General features: G+C 37.2%; 1 protein-coding gene across 3 annotated transcripts; it reads left to right on the top strand.

Moving 5' to 3' along the window:
- The first annotated feature begins 1,403 nt into the window (after positions 1-1,403).
- Positions 1,404-14,592, top strand: fbxo15 (F-box protein 15). Of its 3 annotated transcripts, XM_027177070.2 has the most exons (10): positions 1,404-1,609; positions 2,955-3,041; positions 4,412-4,516; positions 5,335-5,565; positions 7,825-8,025; positions 8,427-8,550; positions 10,128-10,210; positions 11,557-11,702; positions 12,335-12,459; positions 13,020-14,592. In XM_027177070.2, the coding sequence occupies exons 1-10, from the start codon at positions 1,596-1,598 to the stop codon at positions 13,287-13,289; spliced, it is 1,386 nt and encodes a 461-aa protein (XP_027032871.1). In that variant the 5' UTR covers positions 1,404-1,595; the 3' UTR covers positions 13,290-14,592. The 3 variants fall into 3 exon arrangements, with proteins under 3 accessions (XP_027032871.1, XP_027032873.1, XP_047664885.1); XM_027177072.2 differs by lacking the exon at positions 4,412-4,516 and having other exon boundaries at positions 1,405-1,609; XM_047808929.1 differs by lacking the exons at positions 2,955-3,041; positions 4,412-4,516 and having other exon boundaries at positions 1,405-1,609.
- Positions 14,593-20,940: the final 6,348 nt, after the last annotated feature.

Here is a 20,940-nt window from a genome sequence, read left to right as displayed (position 1 = left end):
TACAATATGACACAAATGCTAGATGTAAAGCCTGACATCTTTACATTCCAATAAAATATGTATTTTATTAGTGTCATGCTCATGAAATTTTAATATTTATCCCATTCTGGTATAAGGAATGTAGACTTATATGTCAAGCATCTATTTAAAATGGAACACACGTCATATCTTTGGTTAAACAACTGCTTCGGTCTGGCCTATAAACAGATAAATTCTCACTTGTGGAGATGAAGCTGTAGTCTCTACGGGCCTTGGCTACCTTTCTGACAGCCATCATACAGCGTGTAGTGACAAGCGATGCAGAAACTGACATTAAAGCCCCGAGAGCACTCACTCATCCACGGCTCGGAGAAAGCCGAGAAAACATCAGAGAACATGAAAATGTCACGCTGTGAGGGCACAGGGACTCGTATTCACAAACCTCAGGGCATCTTACTGCATCGCAGATCCTCAGCCATGTGAAATAAAAGTCATGCGCTACTGTCTGTAACTATTTGCTCCAACAAGCAGCATTATTGTTACTCTTCACTCTGTCTTTACCTGTTTGTCCCTCTGCAGTCTGAATGATAGCACAAAAAAAAATTAGGTGTGTGCATAAAAAAACAAAATGATTCATTGGATAACTGGTTAATTTCATATTAAGAGGAAGAGTTAGGATGTGCAACAAAATCTACTTGTTATTAGTATTCATAAGGATCATTCATTATTTATAGTTTTAGGGTCTCTGTATGGAAGCAAGCTTGGGATTCCGTCTACATCCCTAAAATCCTGCCAGAATGCGGACTGGCTACGCAAACTGTCAATCAAGTTACTGCCAATTGCTCATGAATGTCTGAATATGTTTGTTAATATGAATATGTGAGTATTTGAATGTCTGTGTGCATGTATAATAGAATGTGATCTAAAAAATAAATAAATAAACCTTTATGAATGAGAAAAGGGATTGTGTTGTGGGAATGACTGTTACTAGCTGCTGAATCTTGGGGGTAAACTATTTTAACTAAAAGTCTTGACAAATGTATTCAGTGTAAGTAAAATAAAACACTTGTGTGCTGATTTTGTGCTGATTTTTGAAAACAAGCAACATTGTTTTGGTGACAATAACTTCACATTGTGCCTTATAACAAAACACTGTTGATCATTATCATGAGCAAACCCCTTCAAGTTTCATTACTAGCACATTAACATTGTCTAAATATATATTAAATCTAAGTTTAGATTAAAACCTTTTTTTCATATTATGTTACATTTTACATTTATAAAAGATTTGCTGGAAAAGTCATCACATAACCTCCATAACTTTCTGAAACGTCTAAAGTATGGACCTATCCAAAATGGCGGATGCGTTGACGTGTCGCTGTCAGAGTTATTTCCGGTGGAGCCGCGTCTTTGGCCTGAAGTGCGTTGTCTTTCGATTGAGAACGGACCTCTCTAATATGGCGGAAGGATTGACTAGCAACGGCTTCCTGTCCGTCGTCGCCTTAGTAACCAGTTAGTTTTCACTGTAAAACAAATATCTGTGTAAAGGATTAATGGCATTTTTTTGCTGCTAAAAAAGAACCAGTCCGCTCTGATTGTACATTATAAACGCCGAGATGAACTCAAAGAGGTAGGATAGAGCAGTATTAAGATGTTTGGTACTTTCTAATAGCGTTTATTTTAACTAACAGTTTCGCCAAAATCCAGTTGCTACTTTTAACCCGTAACATATCACACACTGTGTTAAATAAACTCGTACAGTGTTAAATTAGCCCAAATATTATTTCTGTACCATGTTAAAGTGTATAATGTTAAAGTACAAAGTGGAAAATTATATCCAATACAGAGTTAAATTAACCCTTACACTGTTATATTATCCCATAATGTGTGAGATTAAACTCTACATTAAAGAACAAAACAAAAACAAAAACAAAAAAAAAACTGACATACAGCGACCCATACTCAGAATTCGTTCTCTGCATTTAACCCATCCAAAGTGAACACACACACACACACACAGACTGTGAACACACACAGACTGTGAACACACACACACACTGTGAACACACACCCGGAGCAGTGGGCAGCCATTTATGCTGTGGCGTCCGGGGAGCAGTTGTGGGGGGTTTGGTGCATTGCTCAAGGGCACCTCAGTCGTGGTCAGCCTGAGACTCGAACCTACAACCTGTATTGGCCATTATCCAATACAGAGTTACATTAACCTACACAGTGTTATGCTATCCCATACTAAGTGAAATGAAACTCTACATTATCCAATACAGGGGACATGGTGGCTTAGTGGTTAGCACGTTCACCTCACACCTCCCGCCTCCGCCTTTTGTGTGTGGAGTTTGTATGTTCTCCCCGTGCCTCAGGGGTTTCCTCTGGGTACTCCAGTTTCCTCCCCCGGTCCAAAGGCATGCATGGTAGGTTGATTGGCATCTCTGGAAAATTGTCCGTAGTGTGTGATTGTGTGAGTGAATGTGAGTGAATGAGAGTGTTTGTGTGCCCTGTGATGGGTTGGCACTCCGTCCCGGGTGTATCCTGCCTCGATGCCGGATGACACCTGAGATGGGCACAGGCTCCCCGTGACCCAAGAAGTCGGATAAGTGGTAGAAAATGAATGAATGAATTATCCAATACAGAGGTAAATTAACCCACACCGTGTTAGGTTATCCCGTACTGTGTGAGATTAAACTCAGATACGTCACTTTATACAGTATGAAGTTAACCAACACAATGCATGCATGTTACCCCATACAGTGTTAGATTAGCCCATATCTTAGTAGTGTGTACACAGTGTTAAATAACCCTTGCAGTGTTACACTATCCCACACCCAGTGAAATTAAACCCATACATTATCCAATAGAACTTGATGTTAAATTAACCCACACAGTTACATCATTCCATACAGCGTGGAGTTAACCTGTACTTTGTCCTCTACAGTGTTAAATAAATGTCTTCTTTTTTACAGACTTAAAAACATTATGGCCCGGCGAACATCCACCTGTCCCAAGGTTCCAAAAAAATCATTCAAGAGCTCTGGAAACTACATAGAGAGGCAAGTCATGGGTTTAAACTATGGCTTTAACCCTTGTATGTTGTTCGTATGTTTGTTACCCAGCCAGTGTTGGTGGGTCTGGTGGACCCGCTGCATTTTTGGGGTTTTAATTCAACACAATCAAACATTTTATGTTAAAATACTCTACAGATGTTTACTTCATCCCAATTACAAGCAATATAAACAGCATATATATGGTTAATATTTGCCCTTTACCTTTATTACATCACATTTTTTAATTAAAGTGGTACTCGTTTTTTGTTGTTTTCTAATAAAATGTAATAAAAAAAGAAAATCAAATTGAATCAAGTTATGAGTGGGACAAAATCAACAAATTTACAAGGAAGCAAAGTTTTTCAAAACTATTGATGTTTATGAATCCCACAGACTATGGGTCCCACAGACCCAAACAACATACAAGGGTTAAACTATGGCTTTAATCATCCAGGTCATGTACAATAGCAGTGACACCGATGGAAACTTCTATATTTTTGTGCTGGAGCTATGACGTAACAAGCATTTGCTCACTCAAATATTTTCTGTAAATATTTGCCTCAAACTACACCCAGTCCTTTTTTCGATGTCACTGTGTGCAAAGCTGTAACCCGTAAAATAAACCTGAACAAATCTTTGTGTAACTGAACACTAGGCAGCTATTTTGCTTACACTTGTATGGATGGTTTACTCCTACTAATTTATAAAATTGTTTTTGTAAATATGGAATCATATGGTAGCTTAATTATATCATTTGAAAGAAATTATGTATTGGGATTTCCTGTGCCGTTGTGTTCTCATATATGACTGGTCAGAATTTACTATGACAGCAGCTCTGATTATAGGACAGTTTGTTGATTATTTTCCTGTAACAGAAATCCTTGTGGTGTTTAAGTCCTTAACCAATACTTTTTTTTTTTTAGCTATATCAGTATTTTTAATCTAAAGAAACAAACATCAAAAATGTCTTGGCAACTCTCTCTCACTCACTCATTTTCTACCGCTTTATCCGAACTACCTCGGGTCACGGGGAGCCTGTGCCTATCTCAGCCGTCATCCGGCATCAAGGCAGGATACACCCTGGACGGAGTGCCAACCCATCGCAGGGCACACACACACACACACACACACACACACACACACACACACACACACACACACACACACACACACACTCATTCACTCACACACTCGCACACTACGGACAATTTTTCTATTTATTTAAAACTGTTTAATTGTAAAACTGTTTGTTTAAGTCAAATATGGACTGATTTGAATAATTGCATATAAACTTGAGTTGAATTCAAGGACACTTTTAAATCGTAACATTAATATAATCTAACTAATGAATATGTTTTTAACTTGACTTGAATTAGGATGCCACCAGAGGTCACTGAGAAAATTATTTCATATTTGGATGCTGGATCTCTTTTCTGCCTTGGCTTAGTCAACAAGCGTTTCCATGAACTGGCTGACAACAAGTATGTCTGCGATTTTCTCTTACCAGACAAATGTCCCGATCTTTAGCTTGTCGCTGCATCAGACTTCATATCCTCAGACTTCATATCCTCACACTATAGCACGAACGAATGATAGTTGAGATATAGAATGGCAATAATTCCAAGCTGTAACATTCAGTTTCTTAATTCTAGGCAAATTAGGCGCGTCAGGATGAAGTGAAAATCCAGACATCTTGCCCGAGATGTACAGATTGTCTCCTATCAATAAACCATCCACTATCATGACTTTAATTCAGTTTCTACCTGCTTGTAGTTTCCTGGATTTAACAACAACATCAAATAGTAAACTATTACACTGGAAATCAGCTTATTAGGTGTTTTCATCCCATATAAACAAATTATTTTATTTGTATTTTATTATAAAGTATTTTATTTTATAAGTCTGATATAAAGTTAGTCAGCACACTGTTTGCTTTTCCCTGTTGGGATAACCTTGCACAGACTTTTACTGGTTGAAGATTTACAGGCCACCACAAATATTATCATATGGGACTAAGTTCTAATGATAGACACCAAACCTGCCAAAGAAAAAGTTATTCCAGTTATACTAAACCACAAAAAAAAAAAAAAAAAAAACTATTTGAAAACAAATTTGTCTTGGTTCACTGAGCACATTTGAACTAAAGGGAGCATTATGTAAATGTGATTTTTTTTTCCCCTAACCATTCATTTATTATAAGTCTAAAAGGGTTAAGTAAATGCATGCCAATTTTAGACACACAAAGGAGCTTTTAAACCCAATTATCTGCCACTTTTAATAATGAACTGTCTATCCCCAGTGTCGTGTGGTATCGCTTTTACACCTGGCAGCGAGCAAAAACGAAGACATCCAGGCTAATAAAGGATGTGACAGATGGAGTGGACATGGCCAGAATTCAGGAAAAGCCTAAGGGATACTGGAGGAGAATTCTCTTTAAAGAACTGGCCATCCATAATGAGAGCTGGAAGAAAAAACTCAAATCCATTCATTCCTACACTGGGTTGCCAGTTCGAACAGCCGAAGTCCTCAGGTGAGCAATAAAATACAGGTACGCAGTAAAAATAGACTTTTGTCATGAAAGTTGAGTTGTTGTTGGAATAAAATTAGATCTTAACCCTTATGTTCAGGTTAGGTCACCCATTTAGTGGAGCAGCTTCAGCATCATCTTCTTTTTGTAACATATTTCACAAATCACTTTAAGTCGAAAGTAAAATTGTGAAATAGAAGCATTAAAAAGTAGGTGATAAAGACTCCAGAGCTCTTTTTCAATGTACGTACAAGGTATTTATACTCCGTCTCAATGTTGTATTGCTACACAATGTAAAATAAAAAACAAAAAGCTCGAGGTGATCCCACAAGGCATTCCTAAGTAGTGAAGTCTGAAAGGTTGAGATGTTAGCCAAACATGCCTGAGCCATCCAGCACATTTGCTAATTGGCTCAGTCTAATTAGGATGAATCTCAGGAGCGATCATGTGGCTCACACATGGCCGACTTTGTTTTGTTTTCTGACAGCGAAAATGCTGCCGCTCCAAAAGCCAGAGCCATGTTAAAAGTCTCTGAGGTTCAGCTTGCGGTTTCAACTCTCTGCTAATTAGTCTGAGATTTGTGTGTTTGTGAAGTAGCAGATCCTCGTTCTGACAGAACAGATCCAGCTGGGTTTTGTGGCCTGTCTCAGTTTTGTAACAGAGAATAGTTGTGTGTAAAGCTTGGATGGATAGATGGATGGATAGATGGATGGATGAAATATAGGGACAGATTTACAATTATGCAACTTCACAAGGTGTTTGTGTTATATCTCTGCCTCTATCTATCTATCTATCTATCTATCTATCTATCTATCTATCTATCTATCTATCTATCTATCTATCTATCTATCTATCTATCTATCTATCTATCTATCTATCTAACCTTTTTTTATACCTATTTTAGAGTCTTACTAATTGTATACCACAGCAATTGTTTATTAATGAATAGAATATCATACCTTTGTATCTATTTGTCAGGTTAGCAATGTAAAAAAAATTGCCCCGGTTAGAAAGCACTGACAATAGAAAATAAATTAAACATAACCTATGATAAAAAAAATATATAGAAAACTTTAAATCAATCATTACAGCTTTTTAATCTGCGTACGTGATGTGTATGTGGCATGGCTGCCACACGAAGCCATGTGAATAAGCTCTTACAATAGAAACAATAACTTATTAGAACTGTTGCATTAGTACAATCCTCGCAGGCGTAAATATTGTCGGGAATTCCTTCAGACAATCAAGGATTCAAGCACGGCTCTTACTGCAGATATTAAAATCGAAGTATTGTACAGTTATCACGATGAACCGCAGTGTAATTATAACATGTATAATGTATTGCACTAAATATCTGTTATTCCCTATTCCACACAAAGTCAATGTACTTCATCCTCTTGATGTCTTCAGACTCATTAAAGGTTTCTTTGAAGGCCACGTCTCAGATCCTCTCAGCACTCATTTGGGGAAACGAGGAACCGCAGCGCACCTGACGATCCGTGTTGCTGTTTTGACCTCTGATTAGAGCTGCCGAGTCACTCGATTTCTCAACCCCGAGGTCTTGTGCAGTGCAGAGGGAATGAAAGTAATTGTTCTACCACTCCGAAGGTTTTGTCAAATCGTGGAAATAAATTGCTTGGCTCCATCCTCGTGCCCAGACAAATCCCTGTCGACTTGCAGGGTTTACGGAGGCACAGAAGGATGAGATTTACCTCCGTAATAATAGTCTCCACACTCTCCAAGACACAAACAACAGCTATTAAACCTCTACGGGATTCAGCACTTCTGCCTTAGTTTATTTCATCCTGATTGATGTCATAGGGTGCCATTGCATCATATTAGCTATTTCCTTAACTTCATGCTTCAATTTAAATCTCAGCAAGTGGCTTTCTTTGGAAGTAGTCTTTAATCCGCAAAAATATACTATAGAAAAAAAAAAATCATGGTCAGATTTTTATTCCAGTTTCCAGAAGATACATTCTGCTTTTTTTGTATTTACAGTAAAAACATCATGACCTGTATTGCATGGCATAATGTCCTTCCTTGTGTGTTTCCAATATTACATCTGTACTAGGTTGCAGTTATTGCTTGAGACTCAATTAGATATCTATCCTCTCTGTCATCTCTAAAAGCCTGCGGTGATGTTTCACAAAGTGTCACCGAAGTCCCAATATGTAATGAGCTCCAACTCATGTACACTGCATCTTGATTCACCAGCTAGGGAGATGATTCAGACTCACTCATTGTCTTTGTCATCATCAGGAGTTTAGATGTCATGTGGGAGATTACAGTGAAGGACGAAAGAGGACGTGAGAACAGAATTAAACACACTCATGTTTACTTCGGCGAAGCCTCTCTGACTGTTGGCTGGAGTTCAGGAAACTGGCCAACTCTGGATAAACCTGCAACACTAGAGCTACATGGAGTAAAGCTTGTGCCCATTAACTGTCCAATCACATGCAGGTAAGACCTTTTAAAAATAAATAATAGAGCTAAAAATGAAATACACACTGTAGGGCACTCTGAGCAGGGAACAGGGAAACAGCACAGAGACAGAAAGTTTATCTATTAGCAAAAGGCAGCAAAACGTTAGCAGTACTGTACTTGCTCTGTCTAGTCTTCAGTAGAGGGAGATGAGAGATTTCTCACTTCTCTGTATGCTTAGCTTGGGTCGTAGTGGAGGTGGCTGTGACCCTGCCACAGTATTTTTAATGTATACAGTATTTTTTTCTATACAAATGATATTAGTGAGCTAAGTGATGTATTTTAAGATAAATATACTGATGTAGACTTGTGCGATGCTAACCTAGAGTCTATGCAGCAATGTATTATTATTATTATTATTATTATTATTATTATTATAGACCAGGCTGGAGATCCCTCCTAAGTAAAGTGGTGGTGAAGAAGGATGGTGGGAAACTGTACGGTTCAGACAGACTCATCTCTTTGCTGTACATTGAGAATGGTGTAACTGTGGGGGTTTGGCAGGTATGTACACACACAACCTCTAACCTCAGCTTACTGAGCTTATTGTTTTTTGCTTTACTGTACTACTTTCAACACACTAAAATAGATTTAAACCTTTGTCTATTCACGGTTTTACAAATCAGCAACTCACGTGCCTACTGTATGATAAGCAGATTATTTTAAAGGCACTTAAGATTAGTTGTTATTTCAGGTCTCTTAAGGTTACATGAGTCTGATATTTGAATGTTCCATTCAATGTTCACAAAGCTCCACTACCAGGATCTATAGTGGCCTATAGAGAAAGTCTCGAAAAATTACAAGAGGCACATCCAAAAACAAACTAGCGTTCAAGAGCAGAAATAAACGTTTCCCAAATATAATTTTTTTTTCTAGTTTAATACAAATGAGTTGTTTATTTTGTATTTTCTCGTCAGTCCTAACCAGATGAACTCTCTTATTATACTTATTATACGTTCAGTATACTTTAATGATTTATGCAAAAGAAACTGTAGTGTTTGTTTCAATGTAACAGATTCAGGAACAAACGCTGATAAAGTACAGTACAGTGAAAAGCTGTCATAATGGACCAGCTTTGAGCAAATACAGTTCAACACAATATATCAGTCCCTCCAGGTTGTTTTTGATTGTTGTGACCAAAAATACTTTATGTTGCTGCTGCTTTTATTTATTGTTGCTGAGAACTACAGTACTTGAATTGCTGAAACTGTAAACACAGGATTCTTCTGTAGGAAGTAGGAACTCCTACTAGTCAAGACAGACATGTAACTGCTCTATAACTACATGATAGCTGTACTCAAGTTCAACAAATACAAATCGAAGAGAGCTTTGGTCGAATGTGTGTTGTGGTGAGGCCACATGACGCGTCTCAGTCCAAATCTGCAGAAACTCTGATAATTGCTTAAAAAGTTTGCTCGATTTTGCATTCATTTCAACGAATTCTGTCAATTCCGATCGTGAAATCGTAAAATCTTTGAGGGACTTAAGATATAAAACAACATAGATTTTGTTTAGGTCTGTTTCAAGTCTGAGATTTTGAGTCGTCATTCATTTTATTTTTCGTCAAGTACGTTACTACAGTACCCACATCTGTACACAGACAAATACTAAAACGCTAGCTAACTAGTATGTTGTGCTTTCGTGTTCAGTTATGTTAGCTTGTGTTGTGTAGGAGAGTGGAATTTTCTGAGGAAACACACTCAGGCTTGGAAGCACCATGATGCTTACAGTATTTGTTTTCTTGTGGCTATCTCCGTCCATTGCGCTACTCTACCTCTCAGCAGATATTCTGAAATATGCATTTCATTGCATCTTTACATATGTTAAAAGTTGCATATCGTGTAGATCTACTTGTTCCATCATCTAATACCCATTTTATGAACCGAAGTCCAGGGGTTTGGCTGTTATACACATCAGAATCAGAATCAGATTTATTGGCCAAGTGTGTTGACACAAACAAGGAATTTGGTTCCAGCTGTTTGTGACTCTCAAAAGTACAGACATAAATAACACCATACTATACAAGACAAGACAAAACAGCTTTAATACATTTTTATTTTATTTCTTTTTGTTGTTTTCAGAAGCAACAGGAAATTGCATTTGTCCTAGTAAACTTACATTCTCACAGACTTGTGGAAAGAAATCTTCTGGGGTCATCCACTACGTATGTATTGTTTTTTTTATTGTTTTTTTCTTAATTACTAAGACATGCATCTCAGTCTTGTCAGTGTCAGTCACAGGGCTGAGTATGAAACACTAAGGTACAGTACGTGGGTGGATTTGTTGCGTGACATCTCCATCTTCTGGTGATCCTAAATATTGCCATTGCAATTTCTCAGATTTTATCTTTCCCCTTGGTGTGTCTATCTAATTTACTCCAGATGTAGTTGTGGATTATCTCTCCAATTTACTCCAGATGTAGTTTTGGATTATCTCTCTTAATTTACTCCAGATGTGGTTTTGGATTATCTCTTTTAATTTACTCCAGATGTGGTTTTGGATTATCTCTCCAATTTACTCCAGATGGGGTTTTGGATTATCTCTTTTAATTTACTCCAGATGTGGTTTTGGATTATCTCTCTTAATTTACTCCAGATGTGGTTTTGGATTATCTCTTTTAATTTACTCCAGATGTGGTTTTGGATTATCTCTCCAATTTACTCCAGATGTGGTTTTGGATTATCTCTCCAATTTACTCCAGATGTAGTTTTGGATTATCTCTCTTAATTTACTCCAGATGTGGTTTTGGATTATCTCTCTTAATTTACTCCAGATGTAGTTTGAATAACCCCTAGAATATCCCAGATGTAAGTGTGAGGGTAAATCTCTTGTTGAATCCAGTTTTAGATCATTCCTGTTGACACCAGATGTATGTTTTTGTATAATAGAAAACATTAGTATACTAAACAATTTGAAGTATAATCCAATGCCCATTTTGGATTATATATAGGGTTTTGATTATTCTTCTAATTTAGTTCAGATGTAGGGCTTGAACTAATTTAATACAAATTTATGTTTGATACATCATCCAAATGGGGGCACGGTGGCTTAGTGGGTAGCACGTTCGCCTCACACCTCCAGGGCTCCGCCTCCGCCTTGTGTGTGCGGAGTTTGCATGTTCTCCCCGTGCCTCGGGGTTTCCTCCGGGTACTCCGGTTTCCTCCCCCAGTCCAAAGACATGCATGGTAGGTTGATTAGCATCTCTGGAAAATTGTCCGTAGTGTGTGATTGTGTGAGTGAATGAGAGTGTGTGTGTGTTCTGCGATGGGTTGGCACTCCGTCCAGGGTGTATCCTGCCTTGATGCCCGATGACGCCTGAGATAGGCACAGGCTCCCCATGACCCGAGAAGTTCGGATAAAGCGGTAGAAAATGAGTGAGATGATGAGACATCATCCAAATAATGACCTGCTTTATATATTATAACAATTAATTGATGTATTTAGATTTAGAATTATAAATCTGCTTTCACCCATTAACCTCGTCTCTTTCACACTCTTTCTGTTTCTTAGTCCGTATGAGGCAACAGACGTGCAAGCCACTTTTGATGACATTGATCCTGATTATGGCTTGCATAGCTACAACATGCACCTCGAGCTGCACAACACAGAAGACAGCATTGCGTCAGTGAGCTTTTCGCAGCTATTCTGCAGGAAAGGTGCAGTTTAAACTTTGTTTATCTTACAAGGCTAAAGTTTGCATTGTTTGACAGTTTTTCCTATTGTACATCTCCCACCATAAGAACTGGGATGCAATACATTTATGGAAAACTAATGAGCTTTGTCTTGCTTTTTATTATTTTATTTTTTGTATATTATTAATGCCGACCTTTAATTTGATGCACAGACAGTAGAGTGTGCTAGAGAGCTAGATTTTACCGAACAGGAACAACCCTATAGTACAAAATGCAAAAGGAGCATCGTGATTTTCTTCAGCACCTGTGTAATCTTTTAAAGAGATGACAAGCGTCACAGTTGTAAAGGTGTAATCAACAAGGTGACAGAAACGAAACACATTTTCATATGAAAACTGCTAAGAATCACTTGTTTCAGTGTTATTATAGGAGATGCATAAGGGTTTATTAAGGGTTATGCAATTTTATTGATGAAAACATTTAGTTAAAATCAGTTCTTGGACTATAAACACTTGGACTCCATACATGAGACTCAAACCATCCCAGGTTCATTTTCAATGTTTAATTCCCAAACATAACACAGAGGAAACAACTCAGCTCTGGTCAGTGAAGGCTGCTATAATAACTTAATATTTTTTCTACATTGTCGTCTACAGATCAGATTGCTGATGGTTATGTCTCTTTGCAAGTTATCAGTAAGCAAAACAGATCACGACAAATGCCTCTGTGTGGTAATATCAGCCTGCCTTGGAGGACCGAGGCACTACAGGGACACGTAGAGGTACCAAGACATTTTATTCATTCATTCAAAAGAAGCATTGTTCTGTTTCTCATTTATCTTTTATGTTATAATAAAAAAAAAAGTAATAATAATAATGATAATAATAATTATCATTATTATTATCATTTTATTTATTTATTTATTTATTTATTTATTTATTTATTTATTTATTTATTAGATAATTGTTATATTTTTTTCTGGGATTAGTGTTGGATTATACCCATAATTTTAAAACAAATTCAGGATTAGATTACATGTCTTTACATTTGTAAACCAGATGTAAACCAGCCACATTTATATAAACCAGATGCATAATTGATCACCACACCATTAAATCCAAGTCTAGGTTATGTCTGTCTTCCTAATGGAGATTACATTCAGATAGTAACTTAATTCACAATTAGGTTTAAATTATTCTCCAAATTTAATCTATATTAAGTTTGGGTCATTTTACAAATTGCATAATCCTAATTTTTTTCTCTTAAACTTCTCTGTTAAACCATACGTTTGGATGTTCTTGCTAATGTAAAACTAGATACCTTTTTCTTTTTTCTTCTCAGAACTGTTGCATGTTGACTCTCACTGTTCTTGCTGAAGCTCATACACCGTTTTGGTGTGTTAGTGCTCCTGTATCCATGACTAAATCAAAGCACAAAGAAGTATCATATGACTGTAAAGGAGAGAGCTTCTTTATGGAATATCAGGACTCTGATGGAAAGCTGGAGATTGAGCTGGAGTGGATGGAGGAACAGAAACAGTTTGTCATTGTTAATTTAATCCTTTTTCTTTCCGTTTGCAAAGTGAACAGGTACTTTAGAAGGGATTATTGATACTCATGGACATTTTACCTTGTTAAGTAATTCATACAGTCGTATGCAAAAGGTTAGGAACCCCCGACAATTTCCATTATTTTCATTTATAAATATTTGGGTGTTTGGATCAGCAATTTCATTGTGATCTATCAAATAACCGAAGGACAAAGAAATATTTCAGTAGTGAAATGAGGTTTATTGGATCAACAGAAAATGTGCAATATGCATCAAACCGAAATTAGACAGGTGCATAAATTTGGGCACCCTTGCCATTTTGTTGATTTGAATACCTGTAACTACTTAGCACTGATTAATTGGAACACACAATTGGTTTGGTGAGCTTATTATGCCTTGAGCTTCATAGACATGAGAAAAGGTATGAGAAAAGGTATTTAAGGTGGCCAATTGCAAGTTTTCTTTGGCTCTCCTCTGAGTGGCAACATGGAGGCCTCAAAACAACTCTCAAATGACCTCAAAACAAAGATTGTTCAACATTATGGTTTAGGGAAAGGCTACAAAAAGTTATCACAGAGATATATGCGGAAATTGTCAGAGGTTCCTAAACTTTTGCATACGACTATTCATGACACTTCTGTATATACAACACTTTTTTGGACTGTGATGTTTTCTGAACTTTTTATCTAAAAAAAAAAGGATGTGATTACAGTGCATTTTTTTTTTGTTCTTGGAAACTGGAAGCCAGTGTCTATTAGGGCTTACATCCCTGTTCCTAAAGTCCCACAAGGAAACAGATACCGTTAAGGCATTACTGTCGTTTAGCATTATCAGCATTCCTCTTAGATGCTGATGTCTTAAGACAGTTGTTTAATGTAATAGCTCTCGGCTGTAGGAGGATTTTATCGCTGACGCCACAACGCACTCACACCGTTAAAACAACATTTGGCTGCGATTAGTGATGGAAGGCAGTTTTGAAGCATAAACATCCCCTCTGGATTGGGGCATAATGGGATTGGGTTTACTCCTCAGAGGTCACTTCAACCTTGAAAACCTGCTTTTTATCAACACCATGCTGGCATTTTCATTTTCTTCAGCACATTGTTAGGAGGCGCGAAGCTGTAAAAACGGCTTCTGTCACAAATGTTACGACCAAAAAAAGTAATTAGATTGCTGGGTGTGAGAAAGCTATGCCTGAAGGTTAACCATTCTTTATCTTTGAAATGTGTTTTATTAAAGCGTATTAAAAAGAGTCGGGCGGTTTATCAAACTTTTTTTTTGCTAGAACATCATAATCCAAGGCCTGTTTCTGGATGTATAAATAATAAATAAATAAATAAATAATCCTCTGGTATGGTTTTCTCTCCATATTAGTCACCTGGAAACGTTGAGTAATTTTTCACAGCCGCTTATATATTAATATTAGGTCCTTCTGTCCTCTATATTGCTGAAACACAGAGAAATACTAAGGATTAAAAAAATGCATATGAAATTAGTTACACAAAGGCACTTGATAAGCAAACAATTGTTAACACATTAATGTGTTGCATTCTGGTGGCTTATACAAGAACTAGCTAACAGCCAGCTGGATAAGAAACTGATTAGCGGTTGAGATAGTGTTAGGTGATTTAACTAAAGCTGAGAACACCAGGAGGCTAAACGCACATGTCAGCGAACAGCCGAGGATGCAGGTGTAGGCACTCAATGGGTTTATAATTGAGATAAAATAGACACAGGTGTTATCCAAAAATGTGGTTAAAAAACATCAAAGGTCACGTGTTGAGCAAACAGCATAAAACAATGGCAAGCAAGATCATAAAACAGGTCTATGAATACAGAGTAAGAAACAACAAAGCAAACGGCTCGGTATAGAAACAGACAATAGAACAATAGAACAGATAGAACAGTACAATAGAAACAGAGCGTACAGTATGCTTTGTACTGTATGAAGTTGAAGGCAGAGAATCTATAGGTGTGTCCCATATCACATACTTGTACACCATTCAAGGCCATTTTGTAATGTGTTCATACTTTAAATTCATTGCATTTCAATGCATTTATTTAATAAAAAGATACTGTATGGAATGTCGGACACTTCATTCACTCAACACTTGCAGCTGACCCTGAATCAGATTTTTTTTATTATTTCTTGCAAATGAATTTGTCTTCAACAATTCACCGTATGAAGATCGTGGCATCGTATCACGTGACATCATTCGCCATCGCCATTTGCCCTCAGCATCGGCTTATACAGTAGTTCCGCTCAGTAAAAAAAGCTAACAACATATTTATACTGGTCTGTGTCCAGTAGTTCATTCTATATGTAAAGTCATTCCGGACAATTTGTATGACTTTATATTTTGTCGCAACACTTTGGAGAAGACCAACATATGTCCAAATACATTTGGCTGTGAACTAGTACAGATAATGTTGATCATTTCCATACATAGTTCTATACATTTTCACAAAAATGGTATAACATCATAATATTTGTATGCATGGAAATATAATGGAGCATTAATATAATAATTTACAGATGTTATTCTAAATTAAACACATGAAAAATCAGATTTGAAGAGTCAATAGTGAGTTAACATACAATAAGCTTTTAAATAGCACCCTATGTGTGCACATATACAGTATATTTTTAATGTTACATTTATACAGTGAATCTCTGGTGGTCCAGCAGCAGAATTCTACATTCTCACCGCTGCACATCGGCTTTGATTAACAGGCAGGGAACATCTTAGTGCCAGTCCCTAGCCCAGATAAAATTGAAAGGGTTGCATTGGGAAACAGGGCGTTCAGTCTAAAACCAATATGCAGATTGGTATACTTGCCTGAATACTCTGAATAGGGAGCAGCCAAACAACAACATCATTATTTATCCAATGATTTTTAGTTTTAAACGTGACTTGCTTACAGTTTATCTATAATACGCACATTTTCTTTCACACACCATCAATACCATCTCATGAAGACTTTGAAATAAATGAACAGTTATCAAGAAGTCTTGTCGGGCCAATTTCTAGAAGTTCTAGCATTTCTTAATATAAAAGAACAGTAACTAGATGTGTAGTCTAGTGTTTAGAACCGCATCTGTGTTTCGATCTGATTTAGAGTTTATCCTTTTTTTTTTTTACTCCTCTTCAGTTTCTGTTAAAGAGCTATGCAGCTTAATGAGTTATTCCACAATCACAATAAGAAAACAAGCAGAAATTTGGGCCAGTCTCTCCATGAGTAAGAATTAAACATTATCTCCTGTTACCTATCATGGAGCTTGGATTGTAAAAAAAAAAAAAAAAACAGGATCATATACAACAATCTTTACAGTTCTATTGTAACAGGAAAACCTGCAGACATACAGAAGTCTAGGTCCAATTTGGCATCTATTTTTGTTTCTGCTGCTCAATTAACAAAATGTTGCTACAAAATCATTTGTGAAAGCAGGAATGTGCTTCATTATTAGTTCTTCCCATCCTCTGGTTTCCTAGCTGACTCATTTAGGACAGAAATGGCAGCCATTATGCCATTTTTAGCATCTAATACCATTTGTTATGACTGACTAGCTGAGGTCTGGCCTGGAAAAACCATTGCTCTTATTGTATTTCATGCTAATTGGTGTCAAAATAGCACATATGGGTGCGTTAATGAATACGCGATTCAACTAGTGTATGAATTTAATTATGCCATTTTCTCAATATGTCTCTGAAAACAGCCACACTGGCATTTTGGTTACTATTTGCCTACACTTTCATGTTAAATTAATGGTTAACTCCTGAACTCCAGGCCAGAAATGGAGTAATTATTTCCCCTTTATTATAAATGGGAATTTAACACCTTTGTAGCTGGTGGTATGTGTGTGTGAGTGTGTGTGTGTGTGTGTGTGTGTGTGTGTGTGTGTGTGTGTGTGTGTGTGTGTGTGGGTGTATTCGGAGCATGTTGTAAGAGATCTCATTAATACTGTATATGCGAAGATCATGCATGGAATAAAAATGTACAGATCTATTAAGACCTACAGTATAAATGAGAAGCTAAACATATTGTATTTTAGGTATATTGTATATACTGTATGTATATATCTAATTTTAGGCATGTAGGGAATATATAGCCCTACATCATTTAAAATAAGTAGATTTAAAATGCTATAAAATCAATGAACGTAGTAAAATTACAATATTATTCAAGAAACTTTACATTTTGGAGATATTTTAAAAAAAAATCATGTCAGCAGCATGTCTAGACAATCAGGACAAGCTCTGCCATCAGCAAGTGGATTCCTGTACACCTTATAGATAAGCTGTGTATATACAGTACAGGTGTTTATAGTTTTATAAAGTATAAAACATCCCCTAACCAATGTGGGTGTTTTTGAACAACCTACTTGTGTGAATGACCTTCCAGTGTTTCAGTGATAATGCAATATTTGCTTTCGTTATTCAGCAGTCATTCACTCAGCTGTGTGTATATTAACATGCAGCTATTGACTATGGTTAAGCCTCCTGTCACTTCACTGTGAGTTTGTTTACTTTTATGTTAAGAATTTTTCATCAACTTTATTGGCGACTCACATGAACATTATCCACATTATGGATTCCAGCTCACAATAGTACCTATTCTGGGGAACATAAGGAATCACAAGCAGGTCAGATATGAGCATGTTCATGGTACTGAGGCTCGTGTTTGGTCTCCTGCAACAAAGCATAAACAAAAACCCAGATTTGTGGTACCAGAATGCCAAATACAGATGCACTTTTAAATCTCTGGAAAGGTTCTACAATATTAGATCACATGTGGAATGCTAGCTGTTTGGCTATTTAGCTTTGGATGCAGTCCCTCCAATCTGCATATGGTGACCTCTCTGCAATGCAACTGGCTTAAACCTCTGGAACTGGGACACTTGTAGAAAATTGCTAATATTTTGGTTTATATGCCGTGCATACAGGGGTAACTATTTGGATCTGCTCATGATGCTTGCATGGCCGGACAGACCATTTGCAGATTGGGGCTGTCTTCAGGTGTCTAGCATAATAGCGTCTTGTGTCAAAGTGTAATAGACTTCCTAGCTGTGGGCCCTAAGCTCTCTTGACCATTTGTTAAAACAGTTCTCAAAGTCATTTTATAAAGAAACATATATCAATAAAAGGGGAGAAACTGCATTGCATCTAGACACAATTAATTCCACTTTGCTTCAGGGTTACGGTATACAACAATACCTCACTGATTTCCCCCTGATGCAGTACTTTGTACAAATACTTTCAGCACTAAGGTTATATAGCTGTTGCACAAACACAGCACCTAATAATATTCACAGTGAAATACAATTACTTTAAGGCTCTCAATGCATGACTTATTTCATTATATTCATATTTCACTTTTTTTTAAAGGATTAGTTCAGACAAACATATTTTTGGAGCGTTCCTGGAGCTCTGTGTAGATTGTGAACATTTTACTTTTGGATGAATTGTTCTTTCGCTTTGTGACGTCTGTGTTAGTATGAAACTCGAAAAGCCGAAATAATACCAAAATGATTTTGTTTTGGTATAAATCATGGCTATTCTTTAATTTAATTATAAAACTGTTTCATAGTTATATAATTGTTTTCTTATTTATCGGTATATATTTCACTTGCTTTCTTTACTAAAAGTATATGATTGTATGCTACATTTAAATGAACTTATGCCATGGTCTGTGTGAATACTTGATTCTGATTGGCTGGAAGTTATGCATTCAAACTGTCTTATCCAGAGCAACTAACATTTATCTTATTTATACTGCTGAGCAAATGATGGTTAAGGGCCTTGCTCAGAGTCCCAGGAGGACTTGGGATTCATACCCATGACCTTCCCAGCAGTAGTCCAATGGCTTAACGACTAAGCTACCACTTCTCTCTCCCTCTTTCAAATTCACTATAATATATGTGATCATATCAGACTATCTTGTCTTTGTAAATGATTTAGAGGACACAGAATACTAGTGTGTAGTATTTTTTATCCTTTCTAGTGCTGGCAAGCGACCATGGTATAAGTGAGACAATCCAGAGCTAGGTTTAATTTACACAATTTTAATGCACTCCATGGAATCTTGTAATCAAATGAACTGTAATGCATACTTTTAGGAGATATTTAGCAAAAATAGTGACAAGAATACACAGCCAGAAGAAATCTCCTTTGCTGGATTCAGTGCCTTTTTGTGATCTTGTTATTAGATATTTTTTAGGGTGTGTTTCTTACATGGATCTCACCTCCTGCAGTGACTCCTCAGAGCTCTGACACTAGCAGTGACATGGTTCTCTCCATGAGGCTGATGGATATCCTATTCTTTTTGCTTGTGTGTGTGTGTGTGTGTGTGTGTGTGTGTGTGTGTGTGTGTGTGTGTGTGTGTGTGTGTGTGTGTGTGTGTGTGACTGAGAGAGACAGAGAGAGAGAGAGAGAGAGAGAGAGAGAGAGGGTGAGAGGGTGGGTTTTAATAATAGACAACCCCATTGTTCAGTTTGGTGGAGAATCTGTGAACATGAAGCACTCCTTTTCCTCCAATGTCCCTAGGAGCTTGATAATATGCATGGCAGTATGGACTCCATGAATGAGAGATTTGAAATATAAATCAGACTGTCTCTGACAAGAAGCTACAACTGGGTCATAGTTTGATTCTTCTCTAGAATGGTTCAGTGGTTCAAATATGGTTGGGTGAACACAAAACCAAGCTGCTGGTATGGCCATAAGAGAAGACCTAGGCCATTGGAAGATCCTGAGAGATTCTGTATTGACAACTCCTCTCAGATTTCTGCCTGAATTTGTGGCAACATGGTACACGGTGGTGAAAAATGTGCTACTTTCCTGGAATTATCTCACCGTCTCAGAGTACACATAATGTGTGATGAACAGGAGAACACCCAGTGAGCAATGGTTCTACAAGCAGAAACACCTTGTTAATGAGGTCAGTGAAGAATGGCCAGACTGGATCAAGCTGACAGGACGGCTTCTGTTTTGTTTACAACCTCAGATGCTAGAGATGTATGTTGGTTAACGGGAAAGAACCTTCTAAAATTCTCACACACCACTCCATTGCTACAATACCTGCACTGGCTTCTGGTGTCTGCCTGAATTAGATTTAAATCACATAAGCTTGCTTGCAAAGGGACCAGCACCCACTTACATCAGAGAATTTATTGCACCCTGCACTGCACCATTCTCCCTCTGATCCTCGAGCATTGCTCAACTTGAGCCCACCATCTCGCAAGGTACAGTACACATTAAGAGTTTTCTCTGTTCTGGCACCTAGGTGGTGGAATGAACTAGTGGTATTCTTAGTACATGACCTAGTGAACCAGAATCATTGTATCCATTAATAGAAACTCCAAAGCACTTCTGTAAGTCACTCTGGACAAGAGCATCTGCCAAATGCTATAAATAAATATGCAAATGATGTGATCTACTTCTGCTGTTGTAGCCTATCGGAATCAGGGTTCGGTGTGTTGTAGTCAGTGTTTAATCGAGTTTACGAGGCTCACTGTAATTTATTTGATAATGCATTATTTCAACTAAGCTCTAGAGTTCAATATCAGCAGTTTATGAAATACTAAACCAGCACATTAATTACCATTTTTATAGATAAAGTCTCCATTCTGATGTTTGCTATGATCCAGCTCTTGATCTGTATCTGCTTTATTTTATGCCTTGTCCAGCTGCACATGACTGGATGTCTGACTGGATAA

This window comes from Tachysurus fulvidraco, chromosome 25 (genome assembly GCF_022655615.1).
Source record: "Tachysurus fulvidraco isolate hzauxx_2018 chromosome 25, HZAU_PFXX_2.0, whole genome shotgun sequence".
NCBI classification, from domain to species: domain Eukaryota; kingdom Metazoa; phylum Chordata; class Actinopteri; order Siluriformes; family Bagridae; genus Tachysurus; species Tachysurus fulvidraco.
This window is presented reverse-complemented; position numbering and strand designations above follow the sequence as displayed.